The following is a 17783-nucleotide window of genomic DNA, read 5'->3' on the forward strand; positions in this document are numbered from 1 at the left end:
TGCCTTTAAATTCTTTTTAAGAAAGATTATAATTTAGAAGTGTATTTTTTTGAAAATAGCTTTTCTGTTGTCATAGTTACTCCACGTTCAAGAGACCAAATTTGAAAACTGCAGAAAGAAGAGAGAAAACTTTCTGATAAACTGTTAGTCATGTCTTTATGATCTTTTGTTTATTTATACTTTTATGGCACATGTAATTAAGAAAGTAGCTAGCCTCAAGAAACAAAATACCATATATACTTGAACATGTAATCGCTTTTTACTTGATCGAGAGGTAGAGGTTGGTAGTCCCGGGCTGGAGTGGCAGCCCGGTAGTGTCACTAAAGACTGCAGTTAGCCTTCCTTAGCTTATGGTTGTTTGGTTGGTTGATGTTGCTTTACTGTCAGGAATTACGTTATTCATTCCAGACAGGAAGTATGGGCAGAAGGCCTAAAGGGATGCTAGCCAAGTTAGCCCCTTTTAAAAGTTCTGGTTAGTACTTGTACTTGTCACTCGTTGGCCAGAATTAGGTCATATGGCCACTCCAGTACGGTTCATCAGAAGGTGACAAGGAGAAGGGGCCTTGGAGGTGGAGGGTGGGTTAGACAACAGACAGTTTTTTGCCAAGGAACACCTTTTAAAAATGATATGATATCAAAATTTGGGGGGATATGCTTTAGTAGTGGTTTCCCTTTAGTGTAAAGTGACAATTTGTTGATCTCCTTACAGGTTCGAATGAAATCCATGTTTGCAATTGGCTTTTGTTTTACTGCCTTAATGGGAATGTTTAATTCCATGTGAGTATCCTTTTATATGGCTTTATCTAACTTGCTCTGTGTGGACAATTAACTTTTTTGTAATATTTTGATATTTCATATTTACAGAAAAGTTTTAGGACTAGTATATCCATTAACCAGGTTCACAATTGTTAACATTTTTCCTCATTTGCTTTCTTTTTTTCTGTTTCTCTAGATCATAAATATTTGTGCTCATTCATATATTATTTGTATATTTTTCTGAATCTTTCATAAGTTTGATGTGGATTTCATGCCCCTTTATTCATAACTACTAAAAGTATGTGTTACCTAAGAACATGGACATTCTCTTGTCCTCAATCCAGTTGTCCAAATTCAGGGAAATTTAATTTTGTTAGAATACAGTTATATGGTAACTTTTTCACCCTCTTGATTTTGAGGATATCTTATGTATAAAGCGAAGACTAAGCTATTATGAGGCCTCTAAAAAGAGTTTAGTGTGTCCCTTGGGTTTTTAAGTTCCTTACTAGCAAACTGCTTCCAAATGAAGGTAGTCAGTCATTCAGAGATATTTTGACTCTTAAAATAATCTTTACAACTATAATCTTGTTTAACAATAAGGTAAGTTACTGTTTTCTAAACTAACATATAGCAGGCCTGAATGATTATGGGACTGATTTTGACAGAAGCTGGGAAAATAGCCAAAGATGATAAACAGTCATTTATTACCTTTGAAAGCTCACCTGAGCTATCCCACACGTACTAGGATTGTCCTCTTACTCTTGCTTCTCTCCCCACCCCCCCCTGCTTCATTTCTGTCTCTCCCTTCCCTTGTACTCATCCCCCCAATGCTAGTCTGTTCTCTTCACACCTGTTAAGTACCTACTTTGTGCCAGGAATTGTGCTAGGTATCAGAATATAACAAATAAGATGTGTTTCCTGCCCTCAACAGTATCAAAATTTTATGGAAAGGAAAGACCGATACATCAATACATTAATGGATGTTACCAGACATGTGTGTGTGAAGTATAGTAGGGGGAAAAAGGGGACTGGTTAGGTGAGAGACGAAAGGAAATGTCCAAAATTATTTCAATACAAAATTTCCACTTAACTAGTGATTTTGAAAAGGATCTTTGGAAGATTAAATAACTTGCCCATAGTTATGAAGTCTCATAATTTCTAACTTATGAGAAAGTTAGAAAGTCTCATAGTTTCTAACTTAATAGAAATTAGAAGTCTCATAATTTCTAACTTATAGAAATATGTCTGATAATTATACAAGTCTCATAATTTCTAACTCTAATCTCAGTATTCTTTTTCACTGCTATGCTTTCTCTTCTTTCTTGGATATATTTCACCATGGATTACCAGTCAAACCAAACACTGAAAGATTTTATAGTAAACTAGCAAGCTTAAGGTTATGACCAGCCTAGACAGCATGTTAAAAAACAGAGACATTACTTTGCCAACAAAGGTCTGTCTAGTCAAGGCTATGGTTTTTCCAGTGGTCATGTGTGGATGTGAGAGTTGGACTATAAAGAAACCTGAACACAGAAGAATTGATGCTTTTTTTTTTTATTTTATTTTATTTTATTTTTAAACTTTACATAACTGTATTAGTTTTGCCAAATATCAAAATGAACCCGCCACAGGTATACATGTGTTTCCCATCCTGAACCCTCCTCCCTCCTCCCTCCCCATTCCATCCCTCTGGGTCGTCCAAGTGCACCAGCCCCAAGCATCCAGTACCGTGCATCGAACCTGGACTGGCAACTCGTTTCATACATGATATTTTACATGTTTCAATGCCATTCTCCCAAATCTTCCCACCCTCTCCATCTCACAGAGTCCATAAGACTGTTCTATACATAAGTGTCTCTTTTGCTGTCTCGTACACAGGGTTATTGTTACCATCTTTCTAAATTCCATATATATGCGTTAGTATACTGTATTGGTGTTTTTCTTTCTGGCTTACTTCACTCTGTATAATAGGCTCCAGTTTCATCCACCTCATTAGAACTGATTCAAATGTATTCTTTTTAATGGCTGAATAATACTCCATTGTGTATATGTACCACAAGAATTGATGCTTTTGAACTGTGGTGTTGGAGAAGACTCTTGAGAGTCCCTTGGACTGCAAGGAGATCCAACCAGTCCATCCTAAAGGAGATCAGTCCTGGATATTCATTGGAATGACTGATGTTGAAGCTGAAACTTGAGTACTTTGGCCACCTGATGCGAAGAGCTGACTTATTTGAAAAGACCCTGATGCTGGGAAAGATTAAAGGCAGGAGGAGAAGGGGACGACAGAGGATGAGATGCTTGGATGGCATCACCGACTCAATGGACATGGGTTTGGTTGGACTCTGGGAGTTGGTGATGGACAGGGAGGCCTGGCGTGCTGTGGTTCATGGGGTCGCAAAGAGTCGGACATGACACTGAGTGACTGAACTGAACTGAACTGAGCAAGCTTAACTAGTAAGTTAACTAGTAAGCTGTATGGATCACAACAAACTGGAAAATTCTTAAAGAGATGGGAATATCAGACCATCTTACCTGACTCCTGAGAAGCCTGTATGTAAGTCAAGAAGCAACAGTTAGAACCAGACATGGAACAATGGACTGGTTCAAAATTGGGAAAGGAGTATATCAAGGCTGTATATCGTCACCCTGCTTATTTAACTTATATGCAGAGTACATCATGCAAAATGCTGGATGATTCACAAGCTAGAATCAAGATTGCTGGGAGAAATATCAATAACTTCAGATATGCAGATGACACCACCCTTACCACAGAAAGTAGGAACTAAAGAGCCTCTTGATGAAGGTAAAAGAGGAGAGTGAAAAAGCTGACTTAGAAGTCAACATTCAGAAAGCTAATATCATGGCATCTGGTCTCATCACTTCATGGCAAATAGATGGGGAAACAATGGAAACAGTGACAGCTTTTATTTTCTTGGGCTCCAAAATTACTTCAGATAGTGAATACAGACATGAAATTAAAAGATGCTTCCTCTTAGGAAGAAAAGACAAACCTCGACAATATATTAAAACGCAGAAACATTACTTTGCCAATAAAGTTCTATATAGTCAAAGCTATGGTTTTTCCAGTGGTCATGTATGGATGTGGGAGTTGAACCATAAAGGTGGCTGAGTGCAAGAAGAATTGATACTTTTGAAATGTGGTGTTGGAGAAGACTTGAGAATGAGTCCCTTGTACTTCAAGGAGATCAAACCAGTCAATCCTAAAAGAAATCAGTACTGAATATTCTTTGGAATCACATGAATATAATGCTATATTATAATCATGTGATTCCCTTTCTTAATGTTATTTGTGAACATATTGTGGTGTGAAAGGCTGCTCTATGGAAGGGACATCTGCTTCAAATATATATATATATTTTTTTAATGTTTATTTATTTGGCTGTGTTGGGTCTTAGTTGCCGCGTATGGGATCTTCACTTGTCATGTGGGATGTTCTGTTACAACACATGGAGTCTAGTTGTGGCACACATGGGCTCAGCATGTGGGATGCACAGACTTAGTTGCCCTTTGGCATATGGGATCTTAGTTCTCCCCACCAGGGATTGAACCCATGTGCCCTGCATTTCACAGGGGATTCTTTTTTTGTTGTTTCTTTGTTTTGAAATTTTTACAATGTTGTATTGGTTTCTAACATACAACAGTGAGTGAACTGAAGTTGCTCAGTCATATCTGACTCTTTGCGACCCCATGGACTGTAGCCTACCAGGCTCCTCTGTCTATGAGATTTTCCAGGCAAGAATACTGGAGTGGGTTGCCATTTCCTTCTCCAGGAGATCTTCGCAACCCAGGGATTGAACCCTGGTCTCCCGCATTTGAGAGAATGCAGGACAACGATGAGAATCAGCCATAATTAGACACATATTGCCTTCCTCTTAAGCCTCCCTACCCTCCCCCAGTCCCAGCCCTCTATGTCATCATAGAGCTCCAGGCTGGGCTTCCTGTGTTACACAGCAGCTTCTTACCAGCCATCCACTTTACATGTGATAGTGTGTATGTGTCGATGTTACTTGTCTCCATTCGTCTCACTCTCTCCCTCCTGCACTGTGTCCACAAGTCCATTGTCTGCATCTCTGTCTCCATTCCATCCCGGCAAAGAAGTTAATCAATACTATTCTTCTAGATTCCATGTATATCTGTTAACGTGTGATACTAGTTTTTCTCTTTCTGACTTCTATCACTCTGTGTAACAGACTCTTAGGTTCATCCACCTCACTAGAACTGACTCAAGTTCGTTCTTTTTTATGGCTGAGTAATATTCCATTGTATATATGTACCAAATCTTCTTTATACATTCATATATCAATAGACATCTAGGTTATTTCTGTGTCCTGGCAATAATATTGTAAATAGTGCTGCAGTAAACATTAGGGTACATGTGTCTTTTAGAATTGTGGTTTTCTCAGGGTATATGCCCAGTAGTGGGATTGCACGGTCATATGGGAGTTCTGTTTTTAGTTTTTTAAGGAACCTTGTACTGTTCTCCATAATGAGTGTATCAGTTTACATTCTCGCCAACAGTGCAGGAGGGTTCCCTTTTCTCCATGTCCTCTTCAACATTTATTGTTTGTAGATTTGTTGATGATGGCCATTCTGTCTGGTGTGAGGTGATACCACATTGTAGTTTTGGTTTGTATTTCTCAAATAGTTTTACTGATATCGAGCATCCTTTCATGTGTTTATTGCCATGTGTTTGTCTCTTTTGGAGAAATATCTGTTTAGGTCTTCTGCCCACTTTTTGATTGGGCTATTTGTTTTCTTGATATTGAGCTGTATGAGCTGCTTATATATTCTGGAGATTAATCTTTGTCAGTTTTATTTGCAGTTATTTTTGAGGGTTGTCTTTTAATCTTGTTTATTGTTTCCTTTACTGTGCAGAAGCTTTTAAGTTTCATTAGGTCCCACTTGTTTATTTTTATTTTTATTTCCATTACTAGGAGACGGATCAAAGGGGATCTTCCTGTGATTTATGTCAGAGTGTATTGCCTACATTTTCCTCTAAGAATTTTATAGTTTCTGGACTTACATTTAAGTTTTTAATCCATTTTGACTTTATTTATATGTATGGTGTTAGGAAGTGTTCTAGTTTCATTCTTTTAGATGTAGCTGTCCATTTTTCCCTTATTGAAGAGGCTGTCTTTTATCCATTATATTTTCTTGCCTCTTTTGTCAAAGATAAGGTGCCCAGAGGTGCGTGGGTTTGTCTCTGGGCTTTCTGTCTTGTTCCATTGGTCTGTATATCCGTTTTTGTGCCAGTACCATACTGTCTAGATGACTATAGCTTTGTAGTAAAGTCTCAAGTCAGGAAAGTTGATTCCTCCAGCTCCATTTTTCATTCTCAAGATTTCTTTGACTATTCAGGATCTTTTGTTTTTCCATATATCAGCAGTGGCCACAGATTGGAAAAGGTCAGTTTTCATTCCAATCCCAAAGAAGAGCAGTGCCCAAGAATGTTCCAACTGCTACACATTTGCACTCATTTCACCTGCTAGCAAGGTAATGCTCAGAATGCTTGAAGGATTTTGAAGGCTTCAACAGTACATAAACTGAGAACTTCCACATGTACAAGCTGGATTTAGAAAAGCCAGAGGAACCAGAGATCAAATTGCCAACATCCATTGGATCATAGAAAAAGCAAGAGGATTCCAGAAGAACATCTACTCCTGCTTCATTGACTACATTAAAGACTTACTTTGTGGATCATGACAAACTGGGGAAAATTCTCAAAGAGATAGGAATACCAGACCACCTGACCTGCTTCCTGAGAAACCTGTGTGCAGGACAAGAAGCAACAATTAGAACTGAACATGGAGCAACCGACTGGTTCCAGATTGGGAACGGAGTATGTCAAGGCTGTATATTGTCACCCTGTTTATTTAACTTATATGCAGAGTACATCATGTGAAATGCCAGCTAGATAACTCACAAGCTGAAATCAAGATTGCTGGAAGAAATAGCAACAGCCTGAGATATGCAGATGATACTACCCAAATGGCAAAAAGCAAAGAATAACCAAAGAGCCCCTTGATGAAGGTGAAAGAAGAGAGTGAAAAAGCAGGGTTAAAGCTCAGCATTCATAAAACTAAGATCATGGCATCCGGTCCTATCACTTCATGGCAAATAGATGGGGGAAAGTGGAAACAGTGAGAGACTTTATTTTCTTGGGCTCCAAAATCACTGTGGCTGGTGACTACAGCCATGAAATTAAAAAATGTTTTCTCCTTGGAAGTAAAGCTATAGTAAACCTAGACAGCATATTAGAAGGCAGAGACATCACTTTGCCAACAAAGGTCCATATAGTCAAAGCTATTGTTTTTCCAGTAGTCACGTACGGATGTGAGAGTTGGACTGTATAGAAGGCTGAACGTGGAAGAATTGATGCTTTTGAACTGTTGTGCTGGAGAAGACTCTTGAGACTCCCTTAGACATCAAGGAGATCAAACCACTCAATCCTAAAGTAAATCAACCCTGAACATTCGTTAGAAAGACTGATGCTGAAGCTGAAGCTGAAGCTCCAGTAGTTTGGCCACCTGATGGGAAGAGCTGACTCAATGGAAAAGACCCTGATGCTGAGGAAGATTGAAGGCAGGAGGAGAAGGGGACGACAGAGGATGAGATGGTTGGATGGCATCACCGACTCGATGGGCATGCATTTGGGTGGACTCCAGGAGTTGGTGATGGACAGGGAGGCATGATGTGCTACGGTTCATGGGGTTGCAAAGAGTTGGACATGACTGAGCGACTGAACTGAACTGAACTGATGCTCCAAACAATGAGAGTTTTACTTCTTTTCCTATCTATATTCCTTTTATTTATTTTTCTTCTCTGATTGCCATGGTTAGGACTTCCAGAACTATGCTGACAAATAGTGACGAGAGAGGGCACCCTTGTGTTTTTCCTGATCTTAGAAGAAATGCTTTCAGATTTTCACCATTGGGAATAATGTTTGCTGTGTGGTTGTCATATATGGCCTTTATTATTTTGAGATAGAGTCCTTCTAGGCCTAATCTAAAGAGATTTTTTTTTTAATCATAAATGGGTGTTTAATTTTGTTGAAAGCTTTCTCTGCATCTGTTGAGATGATCGTATGGTTTTTATCTTTCAGTTTGTTAATGTGGTGTATCACATTGATTGATTTGCATATATTGAAGAATCCTTGCATACCTGGGGTAAACCTCACTTGATCCTGGTGTATGATCCTTTTAATCTGTTGTTGAATTCTGTTTGCTAGAATTTTGTTGAAGATTTTTGCATCTATGTTCATATTGGCCTGTTGTTTTCTTTTTTGGTGGTATCTTTGTCTTGTTTTAGTATCAGGGTGATGGTGGCCTCATAGAATGAATTTGGGAGTTTTCCTTCCTCTGCAGTTTTCCAGAAGAGTTTGAGCAAGATAGATGTTAGCTCTTCTCTAAACGTTTGGTAGAATTCACCTGTGAAGCCATTTGGCTCTGGGCTTTTGTTTGTTGGAAGATTTTTTATCACGGTTTCAATTTCAGTGCTTGTAATTGGTCATTTATGATTTCTGTTTCTTCTGGGTTCAGTTTTGGAAGGTTGTACTTTTCTAAGAACTTGTCCATTTCTTCCAGGTTGTCTGTTTTATTGGCATATAGTTCCTCTTAGTAGCCTCTTATGATCTTTGTATTTCTGCATTGTCTGTTGTAACATCTTCTTTTTCATTTCTAATTTTATTGACTTAAGTCTTCTCCCTTTTCTTCTTGATGAGCCTGGCTAGTGGCTTGTCCATTTTGTTTATTTTCTCAAAGTTATTAATCTTTGCTATTTTCTTCATTTTTTCCCATTTATTTCTGCTCTGATATTTATGACTTTTTTCCTTCTACTGTCTTTGGGGGTTTTTTGTCCTTCTTTTTCTAGTTACTTTAGGTGTAAGATCAGGTTGTTGATTTGATGTTTTTCTCCTTTCTTGAGGTAGGTTTGTATTGCTATAAACTTCCCTCTTAAAACTGCTTTTGCTGCATCCTCTAGGTTGGTAAAGAATCCTCTTGTAATGCAGGAGATGCTGGTTTGATTCCTGGGTCGGGAAGATCCACTGGAGAAGGAATAGGCCACCCACTCCAGTATTGTTGGGCTTCCCTTGTGGCTCAACTGGTAAAAAATGTGCCTGCAATGTGAGAGATCTGGGTTCAATCCCTAGGTTGCGAAAATCCCCAGGAGAAGAGAAAGGCCACCGACTCCAGTATTCTAGCCTAGAGAATTCCATGGACTGTATCGTCCATGGGATCAAAGAGTCGGACACAACTGAGCAACTTTCACTAGGTTTTGGATTGTCATATTTTCATTGTCATTTGTTTCTAGGTATTTTATAAATTTTCTTTTAGTGTCTTCAGTGACCTCTTGGTTATTGAGAAGTGTGTTGTTTAGCCTCCATGTATTTGTGGGTTTTTTTACAGGTTTTTTTTCCTGTAATTGATATCTAGTCTCATAGCATTGTGGTCAGAAAAGATGCTTGATAGGATTTCGGTTTTCTTAAATTTACCAAGGCTTGATTTGTGACCCAAGCTGTGCTCTGTCCTGGAGAATGTTCTTTGTTCAGTTGAGAAAAAAGTAGATTCTGCTGTTTTGGGATGAAATGTCCTAAAGATATCAATTAGGGCCATCTGGTATAATGTGTGCTTTAAGGCTTTTGTTTTTAATTTTCTGTGTAGATGATCTGTCCTTTGGTGTAAGTGGGGTGTTAAAATCCCCAAGTATTATTGTTTTACTCTCAATTTCTCCTTTTATGGTTGTTAGCATTTGCCTTTTGTATTGAGGTGCTCCTATATTATATGCATAAATATTTATAATTGTTGTATCTTCTTGGATTTATCACTTCAAGATGGATTCTTAACCATTGGACCATCAGGGAAGTCCCTCCAATGTATTTTTCTCCTAATGTCATATTTTTCCTCTAAAATGGAATCTCTTAGTGCATTTTTTCTCTAATTATTGAATAGGCTCTTACTGGAAAAATTCCAATAGTATATAATTGTGTAAAATATAAAGTAAAAATCACTCTGCCTTTGTGAAATGTCCTTCCAAGGCTTGTACTTTTTCTGTATATATACAAACATTTAGATATTTGTATGTATTAATTTTTATAACCCCAAATGGCTGTTTTGTAGTCTGCTATAGTTACCTGTGGTAATTTTTAATTTTTATGTATCTTTTAAAATGTTTATTTGCTTTATTTGGCCATGTCAGGTGTCAGCTGTGGTATGCTGCTGGACCCTCACTGCGTCGTGCAGACTCTCTCACTGTGGTGCACGGACTCTCTAGCTGTAGTGTGCAGGCTCCAGAGCACATGGGCTCAGTAGTTGTGGGGCACAGGCTTAGTTGCTCTGTAGAATGTGGGATCTTAGCTCTCAACCAGGGATCTGGACATTCATCCCCTGCCTTGCACTGCAGATTCTTAACCACTACACCACCAGGGAAGTCCCCCTGTGGTCGTCTTTCAAAATACAGTACATGTGAACTTTGCATAATCATTTTTATTGTCTGTAAGTATTCCATTGAATGGATGTGCCCTTACGTATATAATCTTCTATAAATCTTCACACAGAATTTTCACAGGTAGTATATATACCAGTATATGTATACTTATTTTTCCCCCTGTATGTCCTACAAATATTGCTTGGGTAAAGTTTTGATAAAAATTTTTCTAGAATGTTGCTTTTTGTTTGGCTGTGCTTTATGGTGTTAGGGAATCTCAGTTCCCCAACCAGAAATTGAACCTGGACCCATGGCAGTGAAAGCATAGAGCCCTAACCACTTGACCACCAGGAAATTCCTCTAGAAAAGTTTTTATTACTTTATGTTTTTAGATTACTGTCCTCTGGGCTTGTGAATGGTTCTTTCTGTATATATTTGTCATCACTAGAAATTATGTATCTGTTTAATATTTGTAAATCTAATAGTTTAAAAATAATATATTTTTTTAATTTGCAATTTCTGGTGATGTTTAGCATCTTTTCATTTATTTATTATGCTTTTACTATTTCTAAATTTCTAGTTCATGTTCTTCCCCTTATTTTCTTTTTACAAGAATTCTTTACATATTAAGACTCTTCTTTACATATTAAACTCTCCTTTTGAAGATACATGGACAATATTTATTTTTATGTCACTTTTCTGTTGTATAAATAGTACCTTTCTTATACCCAATTATATAGTGTTTTCTTTTTTATATTTAAATAAATTTTGTTTCATCTGTAATATATTTTGGCGTTTAGTTTCCAACTTTACCAAGCTCTTAGCTGTTGTCAGTACTAGGCAGGGAGTAAATAATTTGTTTTCCCTGATGATTTGAAATGACTAGTTTATATCACATAGCTTCTGAAGCTTATGCAGTAGATCTTAACCAGGAATGTACATCAGAACCAAAGAATTTTGGTTCCAAAATTCTAAAACAAGGATTTTCTTAGGCTAGTGAGACACAAATACTTCTAAAAAATTCACACAATATAGAATAATATAGAATAAAAAGTGAAAGTGAACCCAAATGAGTTGAAAACTTATGTCCACCCAGAAACTTTCACACAGCTTTATTGATAATTGTCATAACTTGGAAGCAATCAGTTTATAAATGGATAAACTGTGGGAATATCCATACAGTAGAATATTATTCATTGCTAAAGAGAAATAGGCTATTGGCCATGTGAAGACATGAAGAACCTTAAATGTATACTATTAAGTGAAATAAATCAATCTGAAAATGCTACATACTATATGATTGCAACTATATGACATTATAGAAAAGACAAAACTATGGAGATAGTAGTAAAACGATCAGTGGTTGCCAGGAATCAGGTATGAGAGAGGGAATAAGCAGAGCACAGAGGATTTTTTTTTAGTGTAAAACTATTCTGTGTGATACTTAATGGTGATACATTTTGCTATACATTTATTAAAACCCAAGAATGGTTCTTGCCTGGTCATTCAGTGACTAAGATTCCACACTCCCAGTGCAGGGGGCCTGGTTCAGTCGCTGGTCAGGGAACTAGATCCTGCATGCCGCCACTAAAGATTCTGCATGCCACAGTGAAGACCCAGAACAGCCAAATAAGTAAATAAGTACTAAAAAAAGAAAAAAACACGAGTGAGCCCTAATGTAAACTATGGAGTTTGGGTAATAATGCAGTACCATTGTAACTTATCAGTTGGCAGTTATGAATAATGCTTCCTTTTTCCAGCTTTATTAAGATATATAATGGACATATAATATAGAATATTATGTATGTTTAAGCTGTATAGAGTGATAGTTTGATACATACATTGGTGCATATATTGCAAAATGATTACCACAAAAAGATTAGTTAACAAATCCTTCACATAAATATCAGTTTGTTGTGGTGGTGGTAAGACTAATTAAGATTTACTGTCTTAACAAATTTCAAGTATATAATACAATAGTATTAAATATAATTACTATTTTGTACATATATATTTCTCGTGTCTAGGATTGTGAGCACCTAGAAGTTAAAGGCTTTAACTATTTTTATAGGCCCTCATGTGAAATTAAAAGTCTAATGCATATTTTGGGACTTCCCCAGTATAAGACTTTGTTTTTCAGTGCAGGGGATGTGAGTTTGATCCCTGGTTGGGAAACTAAGAGCCTGCATGCCTTGCAGCCAAAAAAAACCAAAACATAAACAATATTGTAACAAATTCAGTAAAAACTTTAAAAATGGTCCACATCAAAAAAAGTCTTAAAGGTCTAGTACATATTTTGATTGTACTGAACAATCACTGTTGTTTAGCATAATTTCTCTTAGTTTCACCTTGATCATCTGTTTGTTGTAGAATGGAATATATTATCTGTAATACCCATTTTCATCTTAAAATGTGTTGATAAGAAAAAAGCCTCAGCTTAGACTGTATGGGAAGGACTTGAGCTCCTAGATTGCCAGAGAAGCAATAGGAGGCACTGTATTTAATTATTATCAATTATTTATTTCTATTTAATTTCTCTTCTGGATTATTTCCATACAGTCAAAGCATTATAATCTTAGAGAAGCGATCTTTAAAGTCATTTAACACATTACTTCTGTGTCAGTACAGAAATCCCTCCAACAATACCTCTAGCAGATAATTTTCCATCCTCTTTTTAATTATTTTCAACAGTGAGGAGCTTGATGGTTTCTGACGTAATATAGTTTATCAGTAGTATGTAGGGTTGGAAAATGGTTCTTTTTATTGGGCCAAAATACACCTTCTTATTCTGTTGATAAGTAGTGGTCCTTCCCTTTGGAATTGCAGAGAGTAAGTACACTTGGAGAGATAATCAACCTATTATAAGCCATGTCTCTCTCTGTACTTTTTCTTTCTCTCCCCAACTCTTTTCATTATTAGGCTAGACACCAATTCACTTAGCTATTCCTGTAGCAAGCTTCCAATCTCCTGAAAAACTTAATTTGAAGGGTTGTTTTTTTTTATTCATTTTTGTGGCTGGTCTAAAGTCTCATACTGAATTTTCAGGTTCACGTAAATGAATAATTTACTTATAGAACATAAAAGATTTTCTCTTCTTTCAGATTTTTTTTTTTTTTTGGCTGTGCCACTCGGCATGTGGGATCTTAGTTCCCCAGCCAGGAACCCATGCCCCCTGCAGTGGAAGTGTAGAATCCTAACCACTGGACTGCCAGGGAAAGACCCTTCTCTCTTTTTTAAAAGCCTTTTTCCAGCTTTATTGAGATATATAGTTGACATATAATATAGAATACTGTGTACGTTTAAGATGTATAGAGTGTTAGTTTGATACATACATTGGTGCATATATTGCAAAATGATTACCACAATAAGATTAGTTAAATCCTTCACATAAATATCAGTTTGTTGTGGTGGTGGTAAGACTAATTAAGATTTACTGTCTTAGCAAATTTCAAGTATATAATACAATAGTATTAAATATAATTACTATTCTGTACATTAGATGCCCAGAACTTATTAATCTTAAAACTGGAAGTTTGTACCCTTTGACCAACATCTCCCTGTTTCTCTCACCTCCCATCCTCTGGCAACCACCCATCTATTTCTCTAAGAGTTAAGCTTTTTTTAGATTCCACATATAAGTGATGTCATACAGTATTTGTCTTTCTCTGTCAGACTTGTACACAGTATATATATGCATGTATAGATGTGTGTGTGTGTGTGTGTGTGTATATACACACTTCCTTTATCCATCATCTGTTGGTGGCACTTAGGTTTTCCATACCTTGGTTATTATGATACTACTGCAGTGACATGGGGTGCAGATCTCTTTGAGATAGTAGTTTATTTCCATTTCTTTGGCTAAATAGCTGTAAATGGGATTTCTGAATCATATGGTAGTTCTGTTTTTAATTTTTTGAGGAACATTCATGTTGTTTTTCATAGTGGCTGTACCAATTTACATTCCCACAAATAGTGCCCAGCATTTGTTATCTCTTGCCCTTTTGGTAATAGTCATTCTAACAAGTGAGAGATGAAATCGCATGGCTTTAATTTGCATTTCCCTTATGGTTAGTAGTATTGTCCATCTTTTCATGTAATTCTTAGCCATTTGTATGTCTTTTTCAGAAAAATGCCTATTCAGATCCTCTGCCCTCATTTTAATTGGACTATTTGGAAGAGTTTTGCTACTGTACAGATCCTTATATAATTTGGATATTAACTCTTTAACAGATATATGGTTTACAGATATTTTCTCTTATTCCATAGGTTGCATTTTCATTTTGTTGTTTCATTTGCTGAGCAGAAGCTTTTTTGTTTGATGTGGTCACATTTGTTGAGTTTTGCTGCTTGTGCTTTTGGTGTCATATCCAAAAAATCTTTGCCAAGAGCTGTGTCGAGGAGCTTTTTCCCAATGTTTCCTTCTAGAAGTTTCATGGTTTCATATCTCATGTTTAAATTCTTAATCTATTTTGAGTTAATTTTTGTGGGTGGTTTTTGATAGGGGTCTGGTGTCGTTCTTTTGCGTGTGAACATCCAGTTTACCCAGCATCATCTACTGAAGAGACTATCGTTCTCCCCTTGAGAATTCTTTGCTCCCTTGTCAAATACTAGTTGACAGGGTTTATTTCTGGGCTCTTCATTCTGCTCCAGTGGTCCACATGTCTGTCTTTATGCCAGTGTCATATTTGTTTGGTGACTGCACATTTGAAATCGGGAAGTTTGATGCCTCCAGCTTTCTCAAGACTGCTTTGCCTATTCAAGATCTTTTGTGATTCCATATGGGTTACTTTGGATAGTATGGACATGTTTTTTCTTTTTAATATTTATTTATTCTGCTCGTTGGATCTTTGTTGGGGTGCTCAGGCTAAGTAGTTGTAGTGCACAGGCTTAGTTCCCCTGTAACACATGGGCTCTTAGTTCCCCAACCAGGGGTCAAACCCACAGCCCTCACATTACAAGGCAGATTCTTAATCACTGGACTACCAGGGAAGTCCCAGTATGGACATTTTAACAATATTAAATCTTCCAATCTGTGAACATGGATATCTTTCCATATATTTGTGTCATCTTCAGTTTATCAATGTCTTACAGTTTTTAGCATGAATATCTTTCACTTCCTTGATTAACTTTGATTAAATAGGTTAATACATTAATAATGCTGTTGTAAATGGGATTTTGTGTGTGTGTAGGGCTTCCCTGATAGCTCAGTTGGTAAAGAATCCACCTGCAATGCAGGAGACCCCAGTTTGATTCTTGGATCTGGAAGATCCACTGCAGAAGGGATAGGCTACTCACTCTAGTATCCTTGGGCTTCCCTTGTGGCTCAGCTGGTAAAGAATCCACCTGCGATGCGGAAGACCTGGGTTTGATCCCTGGGTTGGGAAGATCCCTTGGAGAAGGGAATGGCTACCCACTCCAGTATTCTGGTGTGGAGAATTCCATGGTCTGTATAGTCCATGGGGTCGCAAAGAGTTGGACACGACTGAGCAACTTTCACTTCACATAGACGTGCAACTGATTTTTGTAGGTTGATTTCTGTCTTGAAACTTTACTGAATTCATTTATTAGTTGTAAAAGGTTTTCATTTTGGTTACAATTTCAAATTAAAAATAACAAGAAATAAAATGACTATAGAAGGTGAATTTGGGGGTGCATATTGTAGCAATAAAAAGGATAAACATTTTTGTCTATATTTATTTCAGCCCTGCTTCTCACAGTTAACACTATAGAAAAATAGTAGAGTGTCATATGTAGAACCAGCACACTGTAAACAGCATATATATAACGAGGAAATACCGCAACAACTATATATCATACTTCTTATGAGTAAATGGGAATATCTCCTCCTGGAAAAGTTATTTCTTTTGTTTTGCTTTTATGAGTTTAGTAGACAAGAATGATTACTTCTTATGGATCTTTCAATATTTTTTGTCATATCCAAGTAACAGCACTTTATGGTTGAGCCCTTTCCCTGTGTAAATATATACTAGGAAGGCAGTTCAAAGTAGTAAGTGTATAATCATATATATTTATAGAATATGTCTATTTCACTCTGTTCTATTTTCTGTGGAGTTCAGCTATGTACGAAGCTCACAATATTTATATTTTATAATATTTATACATTTATAAATATATAAATATTTATAAGCATATAGAAATATAATATTATATATTTATAAAGCTCATATCCCTGGCACCTCAAAACTCACAAGTTTATATGGATGAATATTTAGGAATTTTTTTTTCTCCAAAGGAAATGATAGTAATGCTACCTCTCTTTTCCCTCTCCCTCTATAGAAACATTCTAAATACCAAGCATTTTTTTTTTTAAAGGGAATGTTTTTGGACTTCCCTGGTGGTACGGTGTATAAGAACCTGCCTGTCAGTGCAGGGGACACAGGTTGGATCCCTGGTCTGGGAAGATTCCACATACCACAGAGCAACTAAACCCATATACCACAACTACTGAACCTGCATTCTAGAGCCCATGCTTCACAACTGCTGAGCCAGGTGCTGCAGTTACTGAAGTCTGCGTCGAGCTCTGTGCTCCGCAGCAAGGGCAGTCACTGCAGTGGGAGCCCGTGTGTCACACCAGAGACTAGCCTCTGCTCACCACAGCTAGAGGGAGTTCACAGGCAGCAATGAAGACCTAGCACAACCAAAGATGAGTAAAAGAAATACATATTTTCTAAAAGCAAATGTTCTAGACATTTTAACTGGAAGTAGAGACTTTATTTGGATAATTTAACTGATGCGGTCATATACTTTTCTAATATTGTGAAGTATCACTATCCTTAATTACAGTAATTTTATAATTCTCTTTGTCTGATTATATAACTTATTGAAAAGTATAAAAAAAGCTCATATCCCCAGCACCTCAAAATAAACACTGATATACACTTCTTCTAGCTTCTTTATAAGCTTTTCGTCTTTTCAAAACATTTTTCTTTTCTGTTTTAGAAAAAATAAAAGGAATTAATTTCAAATATTAGAATTATGTTAAAAGTTATAGAACAGTCTTTTGGACTCTGTGGGAGAGGGAGAGGGTGGGATGATTTGGGAGAATGGCATTGAAACAGGTATAATATCATATAAGAAATGAATCGCCTGTCCAGGTTCGATGCAGAATACAGGATCCTTGGGGCTGGTGTACTGGGATGATCCAGATGGATGGTATGGGGAGGGAGGTGGGAGGGGGGTTCAGGATGGGGAGCACATGTACCCCTGTGGAAGATTCATGTTGATGTATGGCAAAACCAATACAATATTGTAAAGTAATTAACCTCCAGTTAAAATAAATAAATTTAAATTAAAAAAAATAAAGTTTTATTAAAATAAAAAAAAGTTATATCAGAATATTATGTATACTATTTTTCATTCACCACTGTGTATATTCCATGAATTTCATGTTTAAGGTGTTTATACTGGGAATCTTTGACTCTTGGAAAAGAGGATTCTTAAAATCTTATTGATCTCATGGTTTAGAACAGTGCTTCTCAAAAGTATGGTTTGGGGAATGCTGGCAGTCTCAGACTTTTAGGAGGTCCTTGAGGTAAAAATTATTGTAATAATTCTAAGAT

The 17783-nt window shown here is 36.8% G+C and overlaps 1 protein-coding gene across 2 annotated transcripts in view; it reads left to right on the plus strand.

Moving 5' to 3' along the window:
• Nucleotides 1–17783, plus strand: part of TMCO1 (transmembrane and coiled-coil domains 1) — a 57782-nt gene that overhangs the window by 19787 nt on the left and 20212 nt on the right. For both annotated transcript variants that reach the window (XM_055587205.1, XM_055587204.1), the window contains exon 5: nucleotides 710–777. In XM_055587205.1, coding sequence (XP_055443180.1) covers nucleotides 710–777 — 68 coding nt within the window. The remainder of the gene's footprint in view (nucleotides 1–709; nucleotides 778–17783) is intronic.

The sequence above is a fragment of the Bubalus kerabau genome, chromosome 6, assembly GCF_029407905.1.
Source record: "Bubalus kerabau isolate K-KA32 ecotype Philippines breed swamp buffalo chromosome 6, PCC_UOA_SB_1v2, whole genome shotgun sequence".
NCBI classification, from domain to species: Eukaryota; Metazoa; Chordata; class Mammalia; order Artiodactyla; family Bovidae; genus Bubalus; species Bubalus kerabau.